At 41.3% G+C, this 22514-nt stretch overlaps 1 protein-coding gene across 1 annotated transcript; it reads left to right on the top strand.

The window, feature by feature from the left end:
• Nucleotides 1–685: 685 nt before the first annotated feature.
• On the top strand, nucleotides 686–8235 carry LOC124280985. Its single transcript, XM_046716994.1, has 5 exons — nucleotides 686–937; nucleotides 1236–1314; nucleotides 4432–4551; nucleotides 5412–5534; nucleotides 8155–8235. The coding sequence occupies exons 2-5, from the start codon at nucleotides 1300–1302 to the stop codon at nucleotides 8233–8235; spliced, it is 339 nt and encodes a 112-aa protein (XP_046572950.1). The 5' UTR covers nucleotides 686–937; nucleotides 1236–1299.
• The last annotated feature ends 14279 nt before the right edge of the window (nucleotides 8236–22514 follow it).

The raw sequence follows: 22514 nt of genomic DNA, 5'->3' as shown, positions 1-22514 counted from the left end.
GTTTGAAAGCAAATTGTCGGGAAATACATAATTTTGGCATTACAGTTTTGTGGGAAAATATCAAATGTGTATGCAATTCGGATAACTGATGACTTTATACCTAAAATCATTGATTTTTTCATTTTCAATTGCGATTTACGTAATATTTCCGTCCGTTGATCGATGCACAATCAAACAAGATATAAGATTATATCTGTCACTAGCTCGAACTTGATCTTTTATGAAATTAATGTTCCGAAATGATAGTTGCTAAGTTGATACCCATTACCAATATGAATTATGTATCAAATTAGCCATGGAAACAATTAGCTGACATTTTGTTGGGTCCTTACGTTGAAACAACGTTGACAACTAAACGAATCTCGACTAACTTTCTTTGGTCGCACGATAAACGTTGAATCAACGTTTATGAAAGGTTGATCAACCAAATAACCAAAAGTCAACGTTTAATAAACGTTGACTCAATCGCTGTGTTCCCGCTAAGTTAGCAATAATCCAGCAGTATCACGGCAGGGGACACCAGAAAGGGCTTCACACATAGTACCCATGGGGGAATCGAACCTGGTCTTCGGCGTGACGAGCGAACGCTTTGAAATCCACCAGCCTACCCCAACGCCCTCTCTGACAATAATAATGGACAATGTAGTAGACAAGCACAGGGTACAGGCTTTTGTTTTGGTTTTGTAGATGGCAGAAGATGGAGTACGCCACAAGGTTGTGGATAACGTCGATGACTGCGTCAAGGCTGTCGATGACCTCCTCCAGGAGTCTGTCGTTGCTGTGGACTGCGAGGGAATCAATCTGGGAAAGAAGGGCCCTCACTCTTCAGGTGGGCAAACTAGACGGTTTTGTCTACTTGTTCAATGTGTTCGTTGAGCCAAAAGTCTTTACCGAAGGCCAACTAAAGTCGTTTCTGGAAAATCGAAACATCGTTAAGGTATGTCTGTGAAGTGATTATGGTAGTCAGTATTTGATAGGACACATACTTAAAATAGATCTTAAACATCTCTAATGACTGCCTCTATTTTCCGCCATTTATTAGGTTTCTATTTGCACTTCAAGCGCAGTGGATAGCCTAGTGGTTAAAGTGTTCGCTCATCACGCCAAAGACCTGGGTTCGATTACTTAAAACGGGTACAAATGCATGAAACCCATTTCTGGTGTCCTCGCCATAATATTGCTGGAATATTATTGATAGCGGCGTAAACTCCTAAACTTGCTATTTCACTTTTTAGGTATTTCACGCGTGCAACCGAGACAGCGCAGCCCTGAAGTGTCAGTTCGATGTTATGCTGAACAATGTGTTTGACGCAGGTATTGTAAAATGATTACGCTTCATACACACCTTGATCTTTGCTTGTAAATGAGAAAATGTTTCACTGTTTCCAAATCCGTATTGCATTTATGTACAATAGGCCAATCCATATTGCATTTATGCACAATCATCCCATCCGTATTGTATCTGTGTACAATCACCCCATCCGTATTACATTTATGCACAATCATCCAATCCGTATTGCATTTATGTACATCACCCCAACCGTATTATATCTGTGTACAATCCCCCAACCGTATTGTATCTGTGTACAATCACCCCATCCGTATTCCATTTATGCACAATCAACCCATCCGTATTGCATTTATGTAATATCACCCAATCCGTATTGCATTTATGCAATAATCATCCCATCCGTATTGCATATGTTTACAATCACCCCATCCGTATTGCATTTATGCACAATCATCCCATCCGTATTGTATATGTATTTCACAATCACCCCATCCGTATTGCATTTATGTACAATCACCCCAACTGTATTGCATTTATGTACAATCACCCCATCCGTATTGCATTTATGTACAATCACCCCATCCGTATTGCATTTATGTAATAATCACCCCCATCCGTATTGCATTTATGCACTATCATCCCATCCGTATTGCATTTATTTACAATCATCCCATCCGTATTGCATTTACGTACAATCATCCCATCCGTATTGCATTTATGTACAATCACCCCAACCGTATTGTCTGTGTACAATCACCCCATCCGTATTGCATTGATGCAATAATCATCCTAAACCGTATTGCATCTTATGTACAATCACCCCATCCGTATTGCATTGATGCACAATCACCCCATCCGTATTTTATCTGTGTACAATCACTCCCATCCGTATTGCATTTATGCAATAATCATCCCATCCTTATTGCATTTATGTACAATCACCCCATCCGTATTGCATTTATGCACAATCATCCCATCCGTATTGCATTTATGTACAATCACCCCATCCGTATTGCATTTATGCACAATCATCCCATCCGTATTGCATTTATGTACAATCACCCCATCCGTATTGCATTTATGTACAATCATCCCATCCGTATTGCATTTATGTAATAATCATCCCATCCTTATTGCATTTATGTACAAATCATCCTGTCCGTATTGCATTTATGCACAATCATCCCATCCGTATTGCATTTATGTACAATCACCCCATCCGTATTGCATTTATGTACAATCATCCCATCCGTATTGCATTTATGCACAATCATCCCATCCGTATTGCATTTATGCACAATCATCCCATCCGTATTGCATTTATGTACAATCACCCCATCCGTATTGCATTTATGTACAATCATCCCATCCGTATTTTATCTATGTACAATCACCCCATCCGTATTGCATTTATGTACAATCACCCCAACCGTATTTTATCTGTGTACAATCACCCCATTCGTATTGCATTGATGCACAATCACCCAAACCGTATTGTATCTGTGTACAATCACCCCATCCGTATTCCATTTATGCACAATCACCCCATCCTTATTTGATCTGTGTACAATCACCCCATCCGTATTGCATTTATGTACAATCACCCCATCCGTATTGCATTTATGCAATAATCATCCCATCCTCAGATTGCATTTATGTACAAATCATCCCATCCGTATTGAATTTATGCAATAATCATCCCATCCGTATTGCATTTATGTACAATCATCCCATCCATATTGCATTTATGTACATTCACCCCATCTGTATTGCATTTATGCACAATCATCCCATCCGTATTGCATTTATGTACAATCACCCCAACCGTATTGTATCTGTGTACAATCACCCCATTCGTATTGCATTGATGCACAATCACCCAAACCGTATTGTATCTGTGTACAATCACCCCATCCGTATTGCATTTATGTACAATGAGCCAATCCGTATTGCATTTATGCACAATCACCCCATCCGTATTGCATTTATGCACAATCACCCCAACCGTATTGTATCTGTGTACAATCACCCCATCCGTTTTGCATTTATGCACAATCATCCCATCCGTATTGCATTTATGTACAATCATCCCATCCGTATTGCATTTATGTACAATCACCCCATCCGTATTGCATTTATGCACAATCACCCCATCCGTATTGCATTTATGTACAATCACCCCATCCGTATTGCATTTATGCACTATCATCCCATCCCTATTGTCTCTGTGTACAATCACCCCAACCGTATTGCATTTATGCACAATCATCCCAACCGTATTGTCTCTGTGTACAATCACCCCATCCGTATTGTATCTTCATGTACAATCACCCCATCCATATTGCATTTATGCACAATCACCCCATCCGTATTGTATCTGTGTACAATCACCCCAACTGTATTGTATCTGTGTACAATCACCCCATCCGTATTGCATTTATGCACAATCATCCCAACCGTATTGTATCTGTGTACAATCACCCCTTCCGTATTGCATTTATGCACAATCACCCCATCCGTATAGTATCTGTGTACAATCACCCCAACCGTATTGTATCTGTGTACAATCACCCCAACCGTATTGTATCTGTGTACAATCACCACATCCGTATTGTATCTGTGTACAATCACCCCATCCGTATTGCATTTATGCACAATCATCCCAACCGTATTGTATCTGTGTACAATCACCCCATCCGTATTGCATTTATGTACAATCACCCCATCCGTATTGCATCTGTGTACAATCACCCCATCCGTATTGCATTTATGTACAATCACCCCATCCGTATTGCATCTGTGTACAACCACTCTACTGATATTGCACGTTCTTACAGCTTCTGTATAAAAACATCCCATCGGAACGTCTGATATGTATGTAGTATGTACCCCACTAATACGTCAACCTTTAACTTACACCACATCCGTTTAGCTACCGATTATACCGAACATCACATTTGTTGTTTTACTTTGGAGTATTAACCCTCCCTATACGCTACGCGTGTGTGTTTTAAGCCTTCTGTTATTTGTTTTATGTAACTTCATATTTACTGTATGTGGACCCAAGTGTCTCATGTATGTGTACCCAAGTGTTTTAAGCCTTCTGTTATTTGTTTTATGAAACTTCATATTTTCCACAGACGGCACTTTTCATCATTGAAAAATCTGAAAGGAGACAACTCCCATCTGCCCGGAAGCTGATTGATGTTTGCAGCCGCTACACTGACGTCACTTCCCTTGAGGGAAAAGAAGACGTCACAGTAGGTTACCCGTAGCTGAGGAAAAAAGAGAGTGTTATTACTTACACACCTGAGTTCACTAAATACTTTGTGCTACCCGAAGACATTTTGTACAGCAAAAGCGTCATGGTGAAAAAATGAAATGTATATATACTGACCTACAAATGAAAGTACACACCTTGTGTTTTGGAATGATTTTTAAAAAGAAGGAAATATTTTTATTGGTACAAGTCACAAACATTGTGTACGTGTTGCGAAAACACACAAATATGGCCCAAACTGTGACGTTATCAGCGTCTCACGTTCCTCGTCCACCGATGTTGACGGGTGAATGATAGACCCGGATTCCGTCAGCATGAAATGCTTTCGTCACTGTTCTGCCGCAAATTAGGTAACCAAACGTTCTTGCTGCTGATAATTTTAGCATCAACTGTGTCTGACAAATTACGTTGTTTTGGGTTTTGCGAAAAAAATAACCGCGCCAAACCCGGTTTATACTTTCTTTAGTAGGTCAGTTTATTTCACAATCAATGCATCTCAATTCATAGATCATCAAGTTATCCCGATGTCTGGGGGTTTGCTTTTTCAGTAAACACGTGAAGATGGTAGGGGTAAGGGGTAGAATTGGTCTTCAGTAACCCATGCTTGTCGTAAGAGGCGACTAACGGGATCGGATGGTCAGGCTCGCTGACTTCGTTGACACGTGTCATCGTATTCCAGCTGCATAGATCGAGGTTCCTGCTGTTGATCACTGGATTGTCTGTAGATGGAATAATGCTGACTGTCGCGTTAAGGAAAATGGATACAAACAATGTCTTGAAGCCATCATATTGTGACACGGTTAAGAACCTTTCTTTATGATTCTGACTTCTATGTTTCAGGCCAAATTGTACAAAAGCAATGCTGCTTATTGGGCAACAAAAGAATTTACACAGGAAATGATCGACTACGCATGTGCAGATGTACGGATTTTGATACCCGAGGTGTATGAGAAAAATGAAAAGGTAGGTCAAAGATGTAACCATTAGGTGTAATACCTCCAGAGGTCTTGAGACAACACGAGGCGTATTGTCAACAAAGAATGGTAGTTTTGTAATTGCTTAAACGTACAACTTGTTGGTATGGCGAACAACTCGCACACAACGTGCAGAGTCTGGCAAAGGCTTCCAGGGGAAGACGGCGAAGGATGCTGACACTGGGCAGTTCGTAGCTTCAGGTTGCTGGCTTGTCTTTTCCTCTAGTTTGTTTCTCGATGTCTGCTTGCTCTGTCCTTTTGACTATCTTGTCGGCGTTTAAAGGCAGATGAACGTCCAACAATCTGGATCGGTCTGCAGTTCTCACTGACATAATCTGCCCAGGTTCTCATGGACATATTCTGTCCAGCTGGCCATTTTGACGAGCTTAACACATGTCCGACATCTGTGCATAACAACAGTGTAACACAGGGCTAGTCAAGTAGCACCTGTTGTATCTCAGTTCAACTAAGTTTTATACTCAGATTCATCAACCACAACACATTGCATGTAACACTTACATTATAATTCTTTGTTTTCAGCATACTTGACGATATAAGGATCTCTGGAGAAGTTTCAGGGAAGGGTAGATTATGAGCTGAACTTTCGATGGAACGAAGCAGTGAAGTCAAACAGCGATGAATTCATGTCAGTCGCGAAGAAGGTTCTTGCGCCAGTTTGAATTGAAGTACGTGCCGATATCGCTTTGGCTGATATTTCGATGAAGATGATATTCAAGCTCTGAGACTGGTCCGAATCACAGAAATTGACGGGTTCTGTTCTTGTCAGGGAGGTTGAAAATCGAATTTCTGAAGAACGAGCTGAAGACTATAGAAGAAGAGATGACTTCAATAAGGACTCCTTCATTAAGTGAATTTTATCTCACTTGAATATGTTGTATGCAGCAAAGAGAAGCAACAACTTTGAACTGAAGAACTTGGCTCAAAGACTACAGCAAAGAGCTAATGACATACTCAAGAAAGAACCTGGTCGCTAACATAATGGAGCTAACTCCAAAAGACCATCTCAAAGATGAAGAGAGAAGGTTGCTGCGATCTCCCTGTCTCAACTCGGAACCAGCCTCAGCTGTCAACCCTGTCCTCCTGCCATCTTGTTTACAACGTCAGCATCGACAGCCACGTGGGAGGAAATTGAGACCTTGAGGCAGAAGTTCCAGCGTGAAGGCAGTCGTCATCAGATTCTCACGATGCCGACCACCGACATAGTACAAAGTACTTCATCAGTCTGGGTTCCTGAGAGTCAGCTTAAGACAAAGCCAAGCTATTTCTGACGAATTACAGGAGGTTGGGGTGGTGGCAGCCCCAGAAGGAGGTTGCTGCAGTATCAGCTCTGGATTTTGAGTGTCTTTAGAATTGTTCCACCAATGTCCAATTGATTACCAACATCTGTTTTAAAATATACTCCTTGTTACAGCAATGACGAAGCCTCCCCATTCCACAAATAACGTCCCCTCAAAATATTCCATTAGAGAAAGCATTCTACAATTGCAATTAGGTTAGGCTTTGAAACTGATGTCCCCAGCCCTCGTGCCTGTCAAGTACCTTGTACCTTTACTATATTTTGTATTGTGAAGGTAAACTACAGAACACTGATGCTGTGATACACCGCTTTGACAGATGGTACATCTGGAGGTTTTGACCTTTGAGAGCACTTTTTTCAACATATATGTACAGGATTCACTTAGCTTGAGAAATCCCCTGAAATATGGATATTTTACCCCGAAAAAGCTCCCCTAATTCGTTTTAGCCTAGAGAAAGGCCCCTATTGCCAGTAATTTCCAGGATTTTTACAGGAGATAAATACATAATAAAAATACCTTGCAATATGACAGTAATTAATCTCCACAGCTAAGAGATATTTAACACCTGAAAAGGCTTTTAAATCTGTTTTAGCCTTGAAAGGGCCCCACTTACTGCAATTTGTCCTGAGAAGGTCCTTATATGTGTTACAGTCAGATTGTTAAATCAGTTTCACTGAAATGACCAAGAGGATCAGCCATTTATTCATGCCATTATACATGTAAATAGGTTTGATCGTTTCATCAAATTTGATAAATGTGCTTCATAACGATTGCCAATGTTCGTGATACATCGAAACAATTCGCTGGCACGCATTTTGTGGTCTCGACTCCTCAGAAATGACGGAAACACATACGTCCTCAGTAGGATACACAAAAGATCGTGCAAAAACTCAGTATAAAATGGCTCCGTCCAACACTGCAATATCACTGAAGGCTATCCTCCCATTTGTCAGACGTTAGCATTTGTCAGACAGGTTAAAAACAACAAACCATCTGGTTGAGTGCACAGCTAATCCCTGCCTGTTACCTCCCAATGAAATAGGAACGGCCTACAAACAAATAACAGAAATAAGAAATGTAAGAAATCAGGGAAGACTTTCTTTAATAATGATAATAAATAATAAAAATAATGATCATATCCAGTACAAGTAAGTTAATCGATATGAAATCAGCCAGAACTGATTTATATTAGAGTAGAGTTCAATTATTGTCAGCCCAGTTTCAGCCAGGTGTCCAACAGCATCCAGGAATTGAACAGATGTCTCTGACCACTTGTCAGCTTCTCTTCAGCTCGGAGCAGTCTCCCCAGACACTATGTACACCTTCTTCTGGGCTGGGAGCGGCACCAAAGTCAACTTCATGTTAGCTTAGCGTCTTCTGATGTCTCTCATGGCTTGGACCTGTGTCCCCAAACTGGTACAGGTTTGGGTGGTGATGTGGGAGATGTGTTCACACGAGCATGAACTCTCCAAATTGTTGCTTGTCCCGGTCCAACTGTGTGGTGATGACTCCATAGGGTAGAGGAAAACGGGCGTCGTCGTCAACTCCATTCCATGTTGAATGAACCACTCCCAATTTCTGTTACTACAACATGCAATCCCACACACTGATTAAAAGCAACTTCTTACAAACACAATCATAATCTGGTTAATCTGTATCACTTAACGAACTTGAGAGAGTGGGGAGTAGCCAACTCTGTTCACAGTTGGGAGCAGCTCATTAATTAATTAGTGGGTAAGTCCAGGCAGTTACACTGGTCAATAATTTGACTGGTCTGTCTGATAACTGGGCACGTCTGACAAAATGGAGTGAACTCACTGAACATAAAGTCAACGCAGAGAGAATGCCAAGGCTAACCCAGGCAAGAAAGTTGAGAACGAGCAGTAAGGATAGTTGAATGGCTGATCTTCTTAGTCATTTCAACGAAATGATTGAATGTTTTAGTCATTTCACGAAAATGACTGATTTCACAATCTGACTGTAACATACACTTTCCCAGTGCAGGGATGTAGCTTAGAGTTATTTCTCTGTTGGTCAGTCACACATTTGACCAACCTTGTGTGTAGCATTTAACTTGTTTTGTGTGTTTCTATAGTTTTTAAATTGTTGATCAGGCCTTGAAAACACCCTAACAAGTCCTAAGTTTGATGGTTGATAATCTGTACGAACCCTGATGTTCCAATGTGAGCCTGAAAAATGATCTCATCTCTCAGACGTCTGATCATTTTATAAAATAAATTCTGGTCGTGGCAATAACATTTATTATTATATACGCTTGAACAATTTTGAAAAATGAATGCTTGAAACAATTGTACTCTACACTCATTGATGACGCTGCGTAAGTCACCTGCACGGGCCAATTTGCATCACGTGACCAGAATTTTCTTTCTCTGTAAAATACACAAATACACCAATGATTGTGCCATGTCAATTCCTTCACTCATTTACTGTAAATGGTTATTTAGCTTCTTTCATTGTCCCAACTATTGATCGTGATGATATACGTTTATATTTTTACTGGACTAATTTGTAAGAAACATTTATAGCAGTGTAATGTAGGTACCTGTAATTACCGACGATAAATGTTCGCTTTTAAACTCTTTATCGGTGTAAATTAATGCAAAATTTCAAACAGACCATATACATACACAACCATGACTTGTTATAAACATGTTTCCCAACAACGTTGCCTGAAGCCAAAGATACGTGAATACGAGTTCAGCTTCCTGAGAAGGTATTATGCAATGTCTTCTTTTGGGGACGTGCAGCTAGGGTATTATTTGCCGATGATTTTCAAAACTGATCTATCATCCTGGAACAGGAGAACCTTCTACATATATTTACTAAATTTATATCAAAATGTGATATTGTTAATTTATTTTCTCTTGCACCGTCAATTAAAGCTTCAACCGACGCCTTTTATTTTTCATGGCGCGTTTCCTTGTACGTTAAGTTTTTTAACAAGCGCAGTTATTTTATTTTTAGCATGCTTCATGGCGCTTCTATGTGAAACATTATTGTATTGTCAATGTATTGTATCCTTCAGATTGCCTGTCTTTGGATCTCTATGCTTTAACATTACGGTATTCTTGTTTACACCCTGATCTGAAGAGTATGCCCGTGCCAGTAATATAACACTGCCTCTTCAAGTATATTGTGTCAACCCAAACGTTTTAAAGTTGCTTCCCGTTCAATTTTATTTAGTCTTATTGGTAGTTTTCAACATGTTTTATAGCATACATATTGTAATACTATGCCTCATGTTCTATCAGTACGCCCATGTTAACTGTGACTTTGGTCAGTGTGATATATTCTTAATGTGTCTCATAAACCTATTGCTGGTTCTAAATATAAGTGTTGATAGGAAGCTAATATCATTTAGATAATGATAACCCAGGATAATAATCTTAATAAACACGTCGGACGTGGGTTTCCTTTGGTTTTATGTCACCAACGACCTTCCTCATTGAAAACACATGACTCGCCTTTATGTAAAACTTTTAGGATTCTGCACCACGTCTCAGAGCCACTTCTTGCCCGTCCATCAGTTGAATGCCGTCAGTGAACAGCAGCAATATATAGAGACATAGTTGTTACATTAAGGGTGTAATATGTGGTGGGTGAGTTTAGCTTCGTACGCAGCCGTCAACAATATTACAGCAATATCACTGCGGGGACACCTAGAAATTGTCTTCACATTGTGAACCTCCTTGTACTGAATCGAACCGGGGTCTCCCTGGCGTGATGAGCGAACGCTTTAACCACTCAGGGCTACCCCAATCCGTCCAGATGAAATGTTAACCCACGGGTACCTGTATAACGTTTGTGGCGAATTAGGTGACCGACCTTCGTGTTGTCATGCTTCGAAATTGTCAAACCGAAATGATGAGCAGCCTGGTTCCCTGGCTGGGAATCAAACAGGATAGAGTTATTGTTCTGTTTAAAGCAGTTCTGATGTTCATGCGCTAATATGAAATCCTTCCAGAGGGTTAATGAGTCGTTATTCGGCTTGTCCCGGAATAAATAATGAGTGGTCACGAATGGGGGCTTGTTATGGAGGATTGTAATGTGCGCTTCTGACTAATTTTAGGAATGTAATTATAATCGCTACCACTTTCAAAACAATAATATCGCATTTAGAATGCAACTTAATCAACCTTTAATCTTTAGCATTGGGCTTTATATTTCATAGCTCTTGGGGATGTTTTTGGTCATTCATATTTTTTCCAGCGAATTCATTTAAAATTCCAACAGGAGGTGACAGCAAGGTTACACGAATGTTCAACTCTTGAGAAATATTTTGAAAAGTCATTTTGAGTATCTTTCTTTGGGACTTTAATGTACCTGAATTTTTTATTATTTGTATATGCAATAAAACAATTCCTACTAGTGACGATTAAACCCCATTACAGCTTCCATTAATTCAATATAATTTCAAAGGTAAGGTGAACAGCTGGTAATAATTACATTAGAATATGTCTTTAAACAAAATATGTTTTTCTCCTTCTTTAGTTGTAATTTCAAAGAGGTTGAATTCTTTTAAAATAAATAAGTAAAAAAACCTAAAACAACAACCTTAGCAATACAATGGCCATGTAAGCTTCGGCGATTTTAGAAACATTGGAATCAAAACAGGAATAGAGTTAATGCTCTTGCTTAAAGCGTAGTTCTGATGTTCATGCGCCAGGCGTGAAATCCTTCCAGAGGGGCATCGAGTCGCTATTCGGCTTGTCCCGAACACGAAGTGGGTCAATTTAATGCTTCCAGAGGGGCACGAGTGGCTGGCCCGGGTTTGTCCCAGAATAACACGAAAGGGTCACTAATGCCTCCTTAGAGTGGCGACGACTCGCCATCTCGCTTTGTCCCGAACAACACCCAAGCGGGGAATCCACAAGTTCCAGATCTGAACAAGTCAGCTATTCAGTTTGTCCCGAACAACACGAAAGTGGGTCACTAACGCTTCCACAGGCACGAGTCGCCATTTGGCTTGTCCCGAATAACACCTGGTGGGTCAATCGCTTCCAGAGGGGCACGAAGTCGCCATTCGGCTTGTCCCGGAATAACACGGCAGTGGGTCACTTAATGCTTCCAGAGGGCACGAGTCGCCATTCGGGTTTGTCCCGGGCCAACACGAAAGTGGGTCACGCATGCTACAGATATGCGTTTCTACGAAAGTTTAAAGCTGCCACTTGTGGCATAAATATTTTTGTTCTCATTGCTTCCAATTGCGTTCGCTTTGGAGTATTTTTCACAGCCATTTCAGTTTCTCATTAAGGCACGTTATTTTTCGTTAAGCTCTTATTAATACCTTGAAAGAGTTAGAGTATTTTCTCGTTCCTGCAACTTTTAAAAAATCTTGAAGAAACGAGAAAATACTGAGTAACGAGTAAAAACTTGAAATTTCAAGTTTTGGAAAGATAACAAAGGTTCAAGCAATCCATGTAAAATACTCACAACGAGAAAATAATAATACAAAACGCAACATTTGTGCTGAATACGTAATGGAAAAATATCTGTGAATCTGTTTGTAGATGCAAGAACAAAATCTGATACTCGCATCAGAGTTTATTACAGATCCGTGCAGGTTACAATTTAATAATTCCATGATCTTCATGAGTACTTCATCCTTTGAAACTTGCTTAGCACTTTGACAACGAATCAGGCTACGATGAAACTGATGAGCTCTGATGAGGTTCAAAAACTACAATATAAGCAGAAACAATTTCATAATCTTCATTAATGCACTTTGAAACATATTCTACTTTGGCACAATAAACTCTACTTGCTTATTGAAATTGTACAAACACATTTTGATGACTAAACATTTGAACAACATTTCGTTAAACTGTTATCAAAAATTGTTAATCAATAATTCTATTATTAATACAATGATAATAATGCAATAAAGTTAGAAATATTATGAGTTGAAAGTAACTTACATTTGTTTCTTGACATGCAGTTATTCACAGACAGTGAGGTGAAGCAACTTTCCAGCATGGTGGTCAGGCACAGACTGAAGGGCATGCTTTTTTAGACCATGTGCTCCTTAGGGATGTCATGTGGATAAACAAGTGTTAGAAGTGAGGCTAATTTAAATACTTGTATGTAAATTAGTTAAATTAGTTACAAAAGTTAGTTGGTGTAAGTGGGGTTTGAACTTGCAACCTTTGGATTACAAAATCCACAGCCTTAACCATTAGACCAATGAGTTAAGATATTTGCATTTTAAATTTTAGTAAAAATTCTAAGCTTAAGATTAAATTTAAACTTCTAAACAATATTAACACATAGAATTAAAGGGAATATTGAACATGCAATCTTGCATTTGCTACCGTTGATTCTGGGTCTGAGTCTGATTCATTCTTTCTCCTTCCTGAAATCAATCGAGTGATTTCTCTGACTGTGAGAGATAGACGATGATTTTGACCTTAATCTTTGTCTGTCTGTTTGTTAACGCGACACACAACTATATGATTTGCTGCATGTACATAGTCAGTTCTTGGACCAGATGACAACTTATGACTAATCTCCTTTTTAATGACAGTCACAGAAGTCAGAAAACTCATTTACTTTTCCTGATCTTGAAAAGCAATTCTCTTGACTTGTCGAGATATATTGTTATCTTTGTACATCAACGGTAAATGATAAAGGAGACAACTCTTCAAACTTTAGAGGCCAAACCTTGTTCAAATTTTCACCTTTTAATCATGAAGTCAGACGTGATTTTAAAGAAAGTGTAATGTCCTTGTATCGTAAAAATTAATGATAAAAAATAACCCTCTATATACTATTTTATACTTGACGTACGGGTTAATAATCTCAATTCTGAAGTGGTGGTGTAGCCTTGTGGATAAAAGCGTTCGCTCATCACGCCGAAAACCCGGGTTCAATTCTCCACATGAGTTTCAATGTGTGAAGCCCAGGCCATCTCCACCATGATATTTCTCTAGAAATATTGCCAAAAGTGGCGTAAAACTAAACTCAACTTACCCACCTGATCCACACTTATGTAAACATGCTCTAATCTATCCACGTATCTTACTATATATCTATCTATCTATATCGTGGTGGAAAGAATAAAACGGGTTGTTATCCCATAAAACGTGTCATGTTCTCTCAGGGTTTACCTCCCCATGGACGCAGACTCCCAAAATGGGGATAAAAAATAGCATACCATATATAGCACATTGTAGTAAGAAAGGCTGTTCTGACGTAAGCCACAGAAACGTCAAACGTGTTTATTAAGATATTAAGTTAAACTGGTAGAAGGTGCGATTTAACTTCATTGTAAAGATGGCATCTATACAAAATATAACTTCTATCAACACTAATGTTTAGAAACAAGCTATCATTTTATGGAGACACATAAAGAATATATTACCCTGACCAAGAATCGCAGTTAACATGGGCATGGGATAGAACGTGAGCATAGTACATGATATGTCTGCTAAGTAAAACATTTTGAAAACTGTTTGGACAAATAGAAGTGAATGAAACGTTAAAAGTCCGTTTCACGCTGACACAATATACTTTGAGTTCAGTGAGATATCATTTCACAGCAGAGCCGCCCCCTTGAGATCAGGGTGTAAACAAGAAAAACGGTACATAAGAAGAAAACATGGTAACAGGTTCAGTAATCAAAAGACAGGCACCAAAGCGATACAATGGTTATAATGGTAATAACATATTAATATTTGCACATAGGCATGGTTTACATGCTAAAAGCCATCTATGCTAAAAAATAACCAGGTGGTCTTGAGGATCAGGGTGTAAACAAGAAACCCGTAATTATAAGAAAGCATGGTAAAAGTTTCAGTAATAAAGAAGACAGTCTAAAGGATACAATGGCAATACATTAATGTTTGCACATATAGTTTGTTTTTGTAAATATCTTCATCCAACAATCTAATCGATCTCTCAAACTGCGCAAGTGGGTGTTTTGTCAGACAACCTAATCACATGGGGAAATCACCGGATTTTAGCGCATTTGTATTAAAGAATCTGCTCCGGTAACTGCCAACAAAATAAACAGCAGAACGCAGACGGCTTGCAGAGTGAGGGAGCCAATGACCTGTAACAGCGAGAACAAGTGGGCTGGTCTAGTTAACGCTCATCACGCACATTTGTCGCGTTCCAACCACTGCGCTACCCCTTGTAATACAAAAAACCAATAATAGCAATTGGAATCTATGATCGTTTGTTAAACAACTTTATCCTAAGTTTTAATAAATTACAGACGTAATTATGGAATACTTCTTTTCAAACTGAATATTGCACATTGTAATGAGACTTCGCCACATTAGTAGCGGGAACAAGAGTATGCGGAAAACAGACATGGCTCCAGGTCGTGGAGACACGTCTAATGACTCAATATCTATCTAAACAGATATCCCGACCCCTTCTGAGCTCGTCACCCCAGCCCCGTAATTCGTCCAGAAATACCTGGCCTTTGTCTTAAGCCCGGCAGGAACCCAGGTCTGAAGTCTGAAAACGACTGCCTTCACGCTGGAACTTCTGCCTCAGAGTCTCCATCCCTCCACGTCGCTGTCGATGACGACGTTGTAAAGATGGCGGAGGATTGCTGACAGCTGAGCTGGTTCCGGCTGAGACAGGGAGATCTCGTAATAACCTTCTTCATCTTGGAGATGGTCGTTTGAGTTAGCTCCGTATTTGACGGACCATGTTCTTGAGCGCTCATTAGCTCTTTGCCAGTCTTCGGAGCCAAGTTCTTCAGTTCCAAGTTGTTGCTTCTCTTTGCTGCAAATAACATATTCAAGTGGAGATAAAGTCGCAATGAAGGAGTCCCCTGTGAAGTCATCTCTTCTTCTATCGTCTTCGCCCGTTTTCAGAAATTGGATATTCAACCTCCTGACACGAAACAGGGAACTCTCACACTTCCTGTGATTCGACCTGTCTCAGAGCTTGGAATATCATCTTCATCCGGAAGATTTCAGCAAAAGTGTACTCGCTTGTAAAATGTTGATTCAAAACTGGCGCAGAACCTTCTTCACGACTGACATGAATTCATTCTGTCTGACGTCACTGCTTCGTCTCCATCGAAAGTTCCAGCTCAATTCCACCCTTTCCTGAAACGTCTCCCAGAGATCCCATCGTCGCTATGCTGAAAACAAGAAGTATAATGCGTTACATGCAATGTGTTGGTGCTTGATGAATCTGAGTATGAAACTTACTTTTGACTGAGATAATAACAGGTGCTACTGATTCAGCCCCGTGTTAATTGTTGTTATGCACAGATGTCGGACATGTGTCAAGCCCGTCAAAATGGCCAGATGATGCAGAATATAATGCGAGAATGTTTAATCGATCCAGATTGTTAGTCGTTCGTCTGCTTAATAGCAGGCAGGACAGGGCAGACACGGAAAGACGGCAGATGATGATATGATAAACGACAGTTCAACACTTATCGATGAGCCGAGCTGTTAATAGAAACGTCATTGCCAAGGTGTGGTGCAAGACACCAGGCTACTCTAGAAATGTAATTTCATTCAAAGATAGTAAGAAATCCTATCGCTACTATTGGAAACATGACTTAGAATGATTGATCCTCAGCCATGTCCTTTGACTTTATAGACTGGTATCCCAGAATCCCCTGTAGTATCGTCTGCGCTGATAATGAATATTTCCTCCGTCCATATCTCCTTGATAGTCAGCGTTGAGATGTCGTGCCGGACAGTCGCACCGATCCCCAACTTTGAATTTAAAGGCTTTCCTTCTGGCTTCGAGACCCCCAGAGGTATTACTAATCTGATAATTCCATCTTTGACCTACCTTTCATTTTCTCATACACCTCGGTATCAAAATCCGTACATCCGCACATGCGTAGTCAATCATTTCCGGTGTAAATTCTTTTTGTTGCCCAATAAGCAGCATTACTTTGTACAATTTGGCCTGAAACATGCCAGTTGTGAATCATACCGGAAAGATTCTTACCGTGCTCATTATGATGGTTTTTAAACATTGTTTGTGTTTATTTTGCTTTAACGCGACAGTCAGCATTATTCCAGCTACAGACAATCCAGTGATCAACAGCAGGAGCATCGATCTATGCAAATGGAATACGATGATACTTTGTCAACGAAGTCAGCGAGCCTGACTATCTGATCCCGTTAGTCGCCCTCTTACGACAAACATGGGTTGGTGAAGATCAATTCTACCGGTCTCCACGGGTTTACTGAAAAGCAACCCCCACAACATCGGGGTACCCTGAGGATCTGGCGATTGACGCACTGATTGGAGACATAAACCGACCTACAAAGAAAGTATAAACCGGCTTTGGCGGGGGTTGATCGGAGAATATTAGAAGCACACTTCAAAAATACCAGATGATATCATCAGCGAAGCGAAAACACGACGTCATCAGCAGCAATAATGCTCTTTTGGTCAACGCATTTGCAGCAGAACAGTGACGAAAATCATGCTGTCGAAACTGGTCTATCGACTATTTCAGGTCTTTTCATTAACCCGTCGACATCAATCAAATCGTCCACGACGAGAACGATGACAACGTCACGATTTGGGAACAACTCTGGTATTTTGCACAACGTTTGTGACTTGTCCCAACAAAAATTTCCTTCCGTTTTGAAATCATCCCAAAAACACCAGAAACATATTCCTCGAAACTTTCGTAGATCCGAAAATTTAACTTTGATCGTAGCCATGTTAAGAATGGCTTGCTATTCGTAGGCCACGAACGTTCTTCGAGAATAGCTAGCCAGGTGTACTTCAATTGTACGTGAGAATATATACATTTCATTTTTTCCCTTACGCACGCTTTTGTTAAAAATAAAATGTCTACGTGGCAGTATTTCTACATTTGTTAGCGAACCTCAAGTGAGTTCAGGTAATAACACTTTCTTTTTCCTCAGCTACGCGAACTACCATGCATTTTTCCCGCAAGGGAAGTGACGTCAGTGTAGCGGCTGTGATTAATCCATCAACTTCCGGCATATGGAAGTTGTCTCCTTCAGATTTTCAATGATGAAAAGAGCAGTCTGTGGAAAAATATGAAGTTGCCATGAAACAATTAATAGAACGCTTAAAACGCACGTGCAGCGTATGGGTATATTGATACCACACGCGGTACACACAGCAGACACATAGGTACACATACACCAGACACACGGGTACAACATACAGCAGACACATAGGTACACATACCAACGGACACATTGGTACGCAATAGCAGACACACGGGTATACCTACAGGAGACACATGGGGACACATATACACCAGACACATGGGTACACATACAGCAGACACATAGGTACACATTAACGGACACATGGGTATGCACATTACAGACACATGGCACATCCTACATCAGACAATATTGGTACACCTACAGCAGACACATGGCACATTACACACCAGACATGGTACACATACAGCAGACACATTGTGGTACACATATTAAATGACACATGGGTACACCTACAGCAGACACATGGGTACACCCAGCAGACACATGGGTAACATTAACAGACACAAGGTACACCTACATCAGACACATGGGTACACCCACAGCAGACACATGGGTACACATAACAGACACAAGGTACACCTTCTAAGATTCATGGGTACACCTACAGCAGACACAAGGTACACATACATCAGACACATGGTCACACATACAGCAGACTAATAAGGCACACATACAGTAGACACATGGGTACAATTCAACAGTTAAGATTGAACACCCACAGGCAGACACAAGAGTTAATACATACAGCAGACACATGGCAATAACATACAGCAGACACATGTGTACACATATAGCAGACACATACACACATATGACACATGGTACACATACAGCAGACACATGGTACACACACAGCACACATATGTATTGATTAGCAGACATTAAGCACACATACGGTACACATACAGCAGACACATGGGTACACCTACAGCAGACGCATGGACAACATGCAGTAGTTGTGACAGGCCATATCTTGCATACAGGTAATACTGGTGGTTGCACACAGATGCAAATGGACAGGTGGTTGCACACAGATGTAATATGAATGGTGGGTTGTACACAGATGCACATGAATGGAGGCTTGTACACAGATGCAAAATGGATGGGGTGGTTGCACACAGAGGCATGGATGGGGTGTTGGTAATACAGATGGGAGATGAATGGGCGGTTGCAATATGACGCAATATGAATGGGGTGAAGGTATTACGCATACATGGATGGGGTGGCTAACAGATGGAAGATGAATGGGGTGGTTGTACAGATGGAGATGAATGGGTGGTTGTACACAGATGCAATAATATGAATTCGCGGCTGTACATATGGGAGATGGAGGTGGTTGTACAGATTTAACATGAATCAAGGGTTTAACATGGATGGGTTGGTCAACAGACGCAATATGAATGTAAGTGGTTGCACACAGATAACATGAATGGGGTGGATGCACACAGATGCGATATGAATGGGTGGTTGTACACGATGCACATGGATGGGCGGTTGGTACACAGATTGAAGATGAATGGGGTGGTTGGCACAACAGATGGGAGATGAACGGGGTATTGCAACAGACGCACATGAATCGCGGTTGCACATGGGAGATGGATGGGGTGGTTGCTAACAGACGCAATACGAATGGGCGTATTGCACACAGACGCAACATGAACGTGGGTCATTGCACACAGATGCAACATGGATGGGGTACAACAGACGCATGAACGTGGTGCATGCACAGACTGGAGACGAACAAGTGGTTAAAAATAAGAGACGCAACATGACCGAATCAAGATTTGATTTGACAGGGTCAAGATCCAAATCATGAATGACGAGACTATGGTCACAGATATTTGAACATCATTCAATGAATCCAAGATCGGAGATTTGAATGATGAATCAAGACGGGAGATGGACAGGGTGACACGACCAATGATGAATGGACAGACGGGAGACGGATGAGCCAGACACTGACGGGGAGATGAGAGATGAATGTGAGGAAACAGATTGGGAGATGAATGGAACAGAGACATGGACTGACAGACGGAGACGGATCAACAGACGCACGAACGGGGTGGCCAGGAAGACAGACGGAGACGGACAAGGCACAGACGGGAGACGGATCATGAACAGACACAGACGGTGGACACACACAGACGCATGGATGGACACAGAGACGAACACAGACCAGGAAGACATGGAGACAGAATCACACAAGACGCACACACACAGACATGGACACACACAGGAAGCTGGAGACGAACGGAACACAGAATGAGGCACACAGACAGACAAGGAAGACAGAGGAACAGATGTGGAGATGAATGGAACAGAGATGCACAGTGAAGGAACAGACACAGACAAGAGAATGGAACAGACACACCGAGACACACACATGGAAGACAGAAGAACGACAGACGGAGATGGACAAGGAAGACACAGACAAGGAGGAACAGACACAGACAGAATGGACAGAATGGACAGACACCAGGAACAGAACAGTGAACACAGACAGACACAACTGACACACAGAAAAAGGACAAGGACAAATATGGAATGAGAGGAAGGAGACCACAGGAACACACACTGACAAGGAATGACACACAGGAAGAACAGGCACACATGGACCACACACAGAACTGAGCCCCATCTCAAAGATCCCAAACTGACAACTGACCAGCCCAGGAAGAACACACACAGAGGAACACATGGAATGACTGACACCAGGAACGGAATGGACCACACAGAACACGACACACACACAGACAGACACGGACAAACGAGACGGAAAATGGACACACAAAGACCACAGTGAAGACACGACAGGAAGACAGAACACCAGACACACAGGAATGAACCCCACAGACCACACGACCAACGACACAGACAGTGGAACACACACACACACACACAAGGAGACACAAGCCACAGACAGGACACCAACACAGGAAACATGGAACAACGTGGAAAGAATCACCAGAAAGACGATGAAAAGCCAAGGACAGAGAAGGACACACACAGCCCTGGAGGAATGGACCAGACAGTGACACACTGACCAAATGACCCCCTGACAGGAACCACCACACCAGACACAGAAAAGAGCCGAACAAAGACACAAGAAAAGAATGATCCAAGGAACACACCAAAGACACAGACGAATGACACAAACGCCACACAGAAAAATAGACACACACTGAGACCACATGACCAACGACCACAGACACCACACACACACACAGGAACACAGGAACACAAGGAGAAAAATGGACTGACCACAGACAGGACCACATGGACCGGAACATGGACCACATGGACCACATGGACCACACAGCACACACAGGACCACACACACAGACTGAGACACACGACACGAGACAGACAGACAGACAAAAAGACACACAGGCACAGACAATGACAATGACAGACACACGACACACAGACATGGAGGTGGAATGACAGACACGACAGACACGACACAAACGAGAGGCATGGAAAGGAAAGGACACGAAAGGAAAAGATAGTGGTGGATAAATAATGGAAAATGATAGTATAAGGTGATAGTGAGAGAAAGGAGGAAGGATAGTGAAAGAAAATAGTGAGGAAAGGAGTAGTAGTAGTGGAGGGACATGATAGTGAGTGAGGAAAATAGTAGAGAAGGACAGCATGGTAGTGGAGAAAGAAGGAGAAGAAGGAAGGAGGAAGTATATGGCGGCGGCAGTCGATACGAGGCAGCATACGCTGGCGAGAAGAGATACAATGAATAAGCGAGGCAGTACGATTATGAGGTGGTGTAAACCGATAGTTTACGCGGCATACACGATAGCGTAGTTCACGATAGCGGAGGTAGTATACAATGATATACCACGATATCGGTGAGCAGTATATAGCGTGCCACGATCCGGTTAATACTAAATATGGTTTTTCATCGTTGCGAAACTGGCGACCACACGTAATATTTATTCGACAAATTCAGTCTGCGCCATATCCTGATCATCGTCAACGAAGTTGTGAACTATCGATCAATTCATCCGATTTTGCGAAATATGGTCAAAACAGCGGTGAACAGCCGGTTCGACGCCATTCGTGTCCGCAAATACTGAAGAATATCAGTTCTCAACCGTTTTGATGTATGCCTGTAAAGCCCTTGACGACGCCTCTTAAATCATTTACCGTATACGTTTCTTCGTTTGGAACATGATTCAGCCGTTTATCACGTTTTCAGAGATCGTTAGTTCCAGCTTTACTGAAATTTTTCTAACGAAACAGAATTTTGATTTTCGGTTTCGATTCCGCCGAATACTGACGAAATATTCTCAGCATTTCTGTCGTTTTGAAGTCGCCGAGTATAATCACCGTGCTGTTCGAGCAGCAGTTTTGACGAGCAGAGCAATGGTTCATCATTTATTGATCGACGACTCATTAATATCGCCGGCGTATTGTTATTATCCAGAGTGAGCGCGAGTGGTTTTACGCCTCTTTGCCAAATATCAGCATCCAACTGAAATATTATTTGGTCGTTTATCATGTTCGCAGGTTTTTGCCGGGCGATTTATAATCGCCAAAGATCCGTCGCCCAAATTCTCGAATACTTTTGGTTTAACGAGGCGCCGTAATATTCTGCAGAAACGCTGTCATTTCGGTGTCAGAGTTCAGACCACG

This window comes from Haliotis rubra, unplaced genomic scaffold (genome assembly GCF_003918875.1).
Source record: "Haliotis rubra isolate DU_JTF1 unplaced genomic scaffold, ASM391887v1 Scf277, whole genome shotgun sequence".
Lineage (NCBI taxonomy): Eukaryota > Metazoa > Mollusca > Gastropoda > Lepetellida > Haliotidae > Haliotis > Haliotis rubra.
This window is presented reverse-complemented; position numbering and strand designations above follow the sequence as displayed.

What these genes read in the sequence shown, in the direction of transcription:
- LOC124280985 (XM_046716994.1), top strand. An exon ending in AGGGAAAAGAAGACGTCACA is followed by an intron (nt 4,552 to 5,411) that starts GTAGGTTACCCG and finishes TCTATGTTTCAG; the next exon opens with GCCAAATTGTACAAAAGCAA. An exon ending in TGTATGAGAAAAATGAAAAG is followed by an intron (nt 5,535 to 8,154) that starts GTAGGTCAAAGA and finishes GCTTCTCTTCAG; the next exon opens with CTCGGAGCAGTCTCCCCAGA.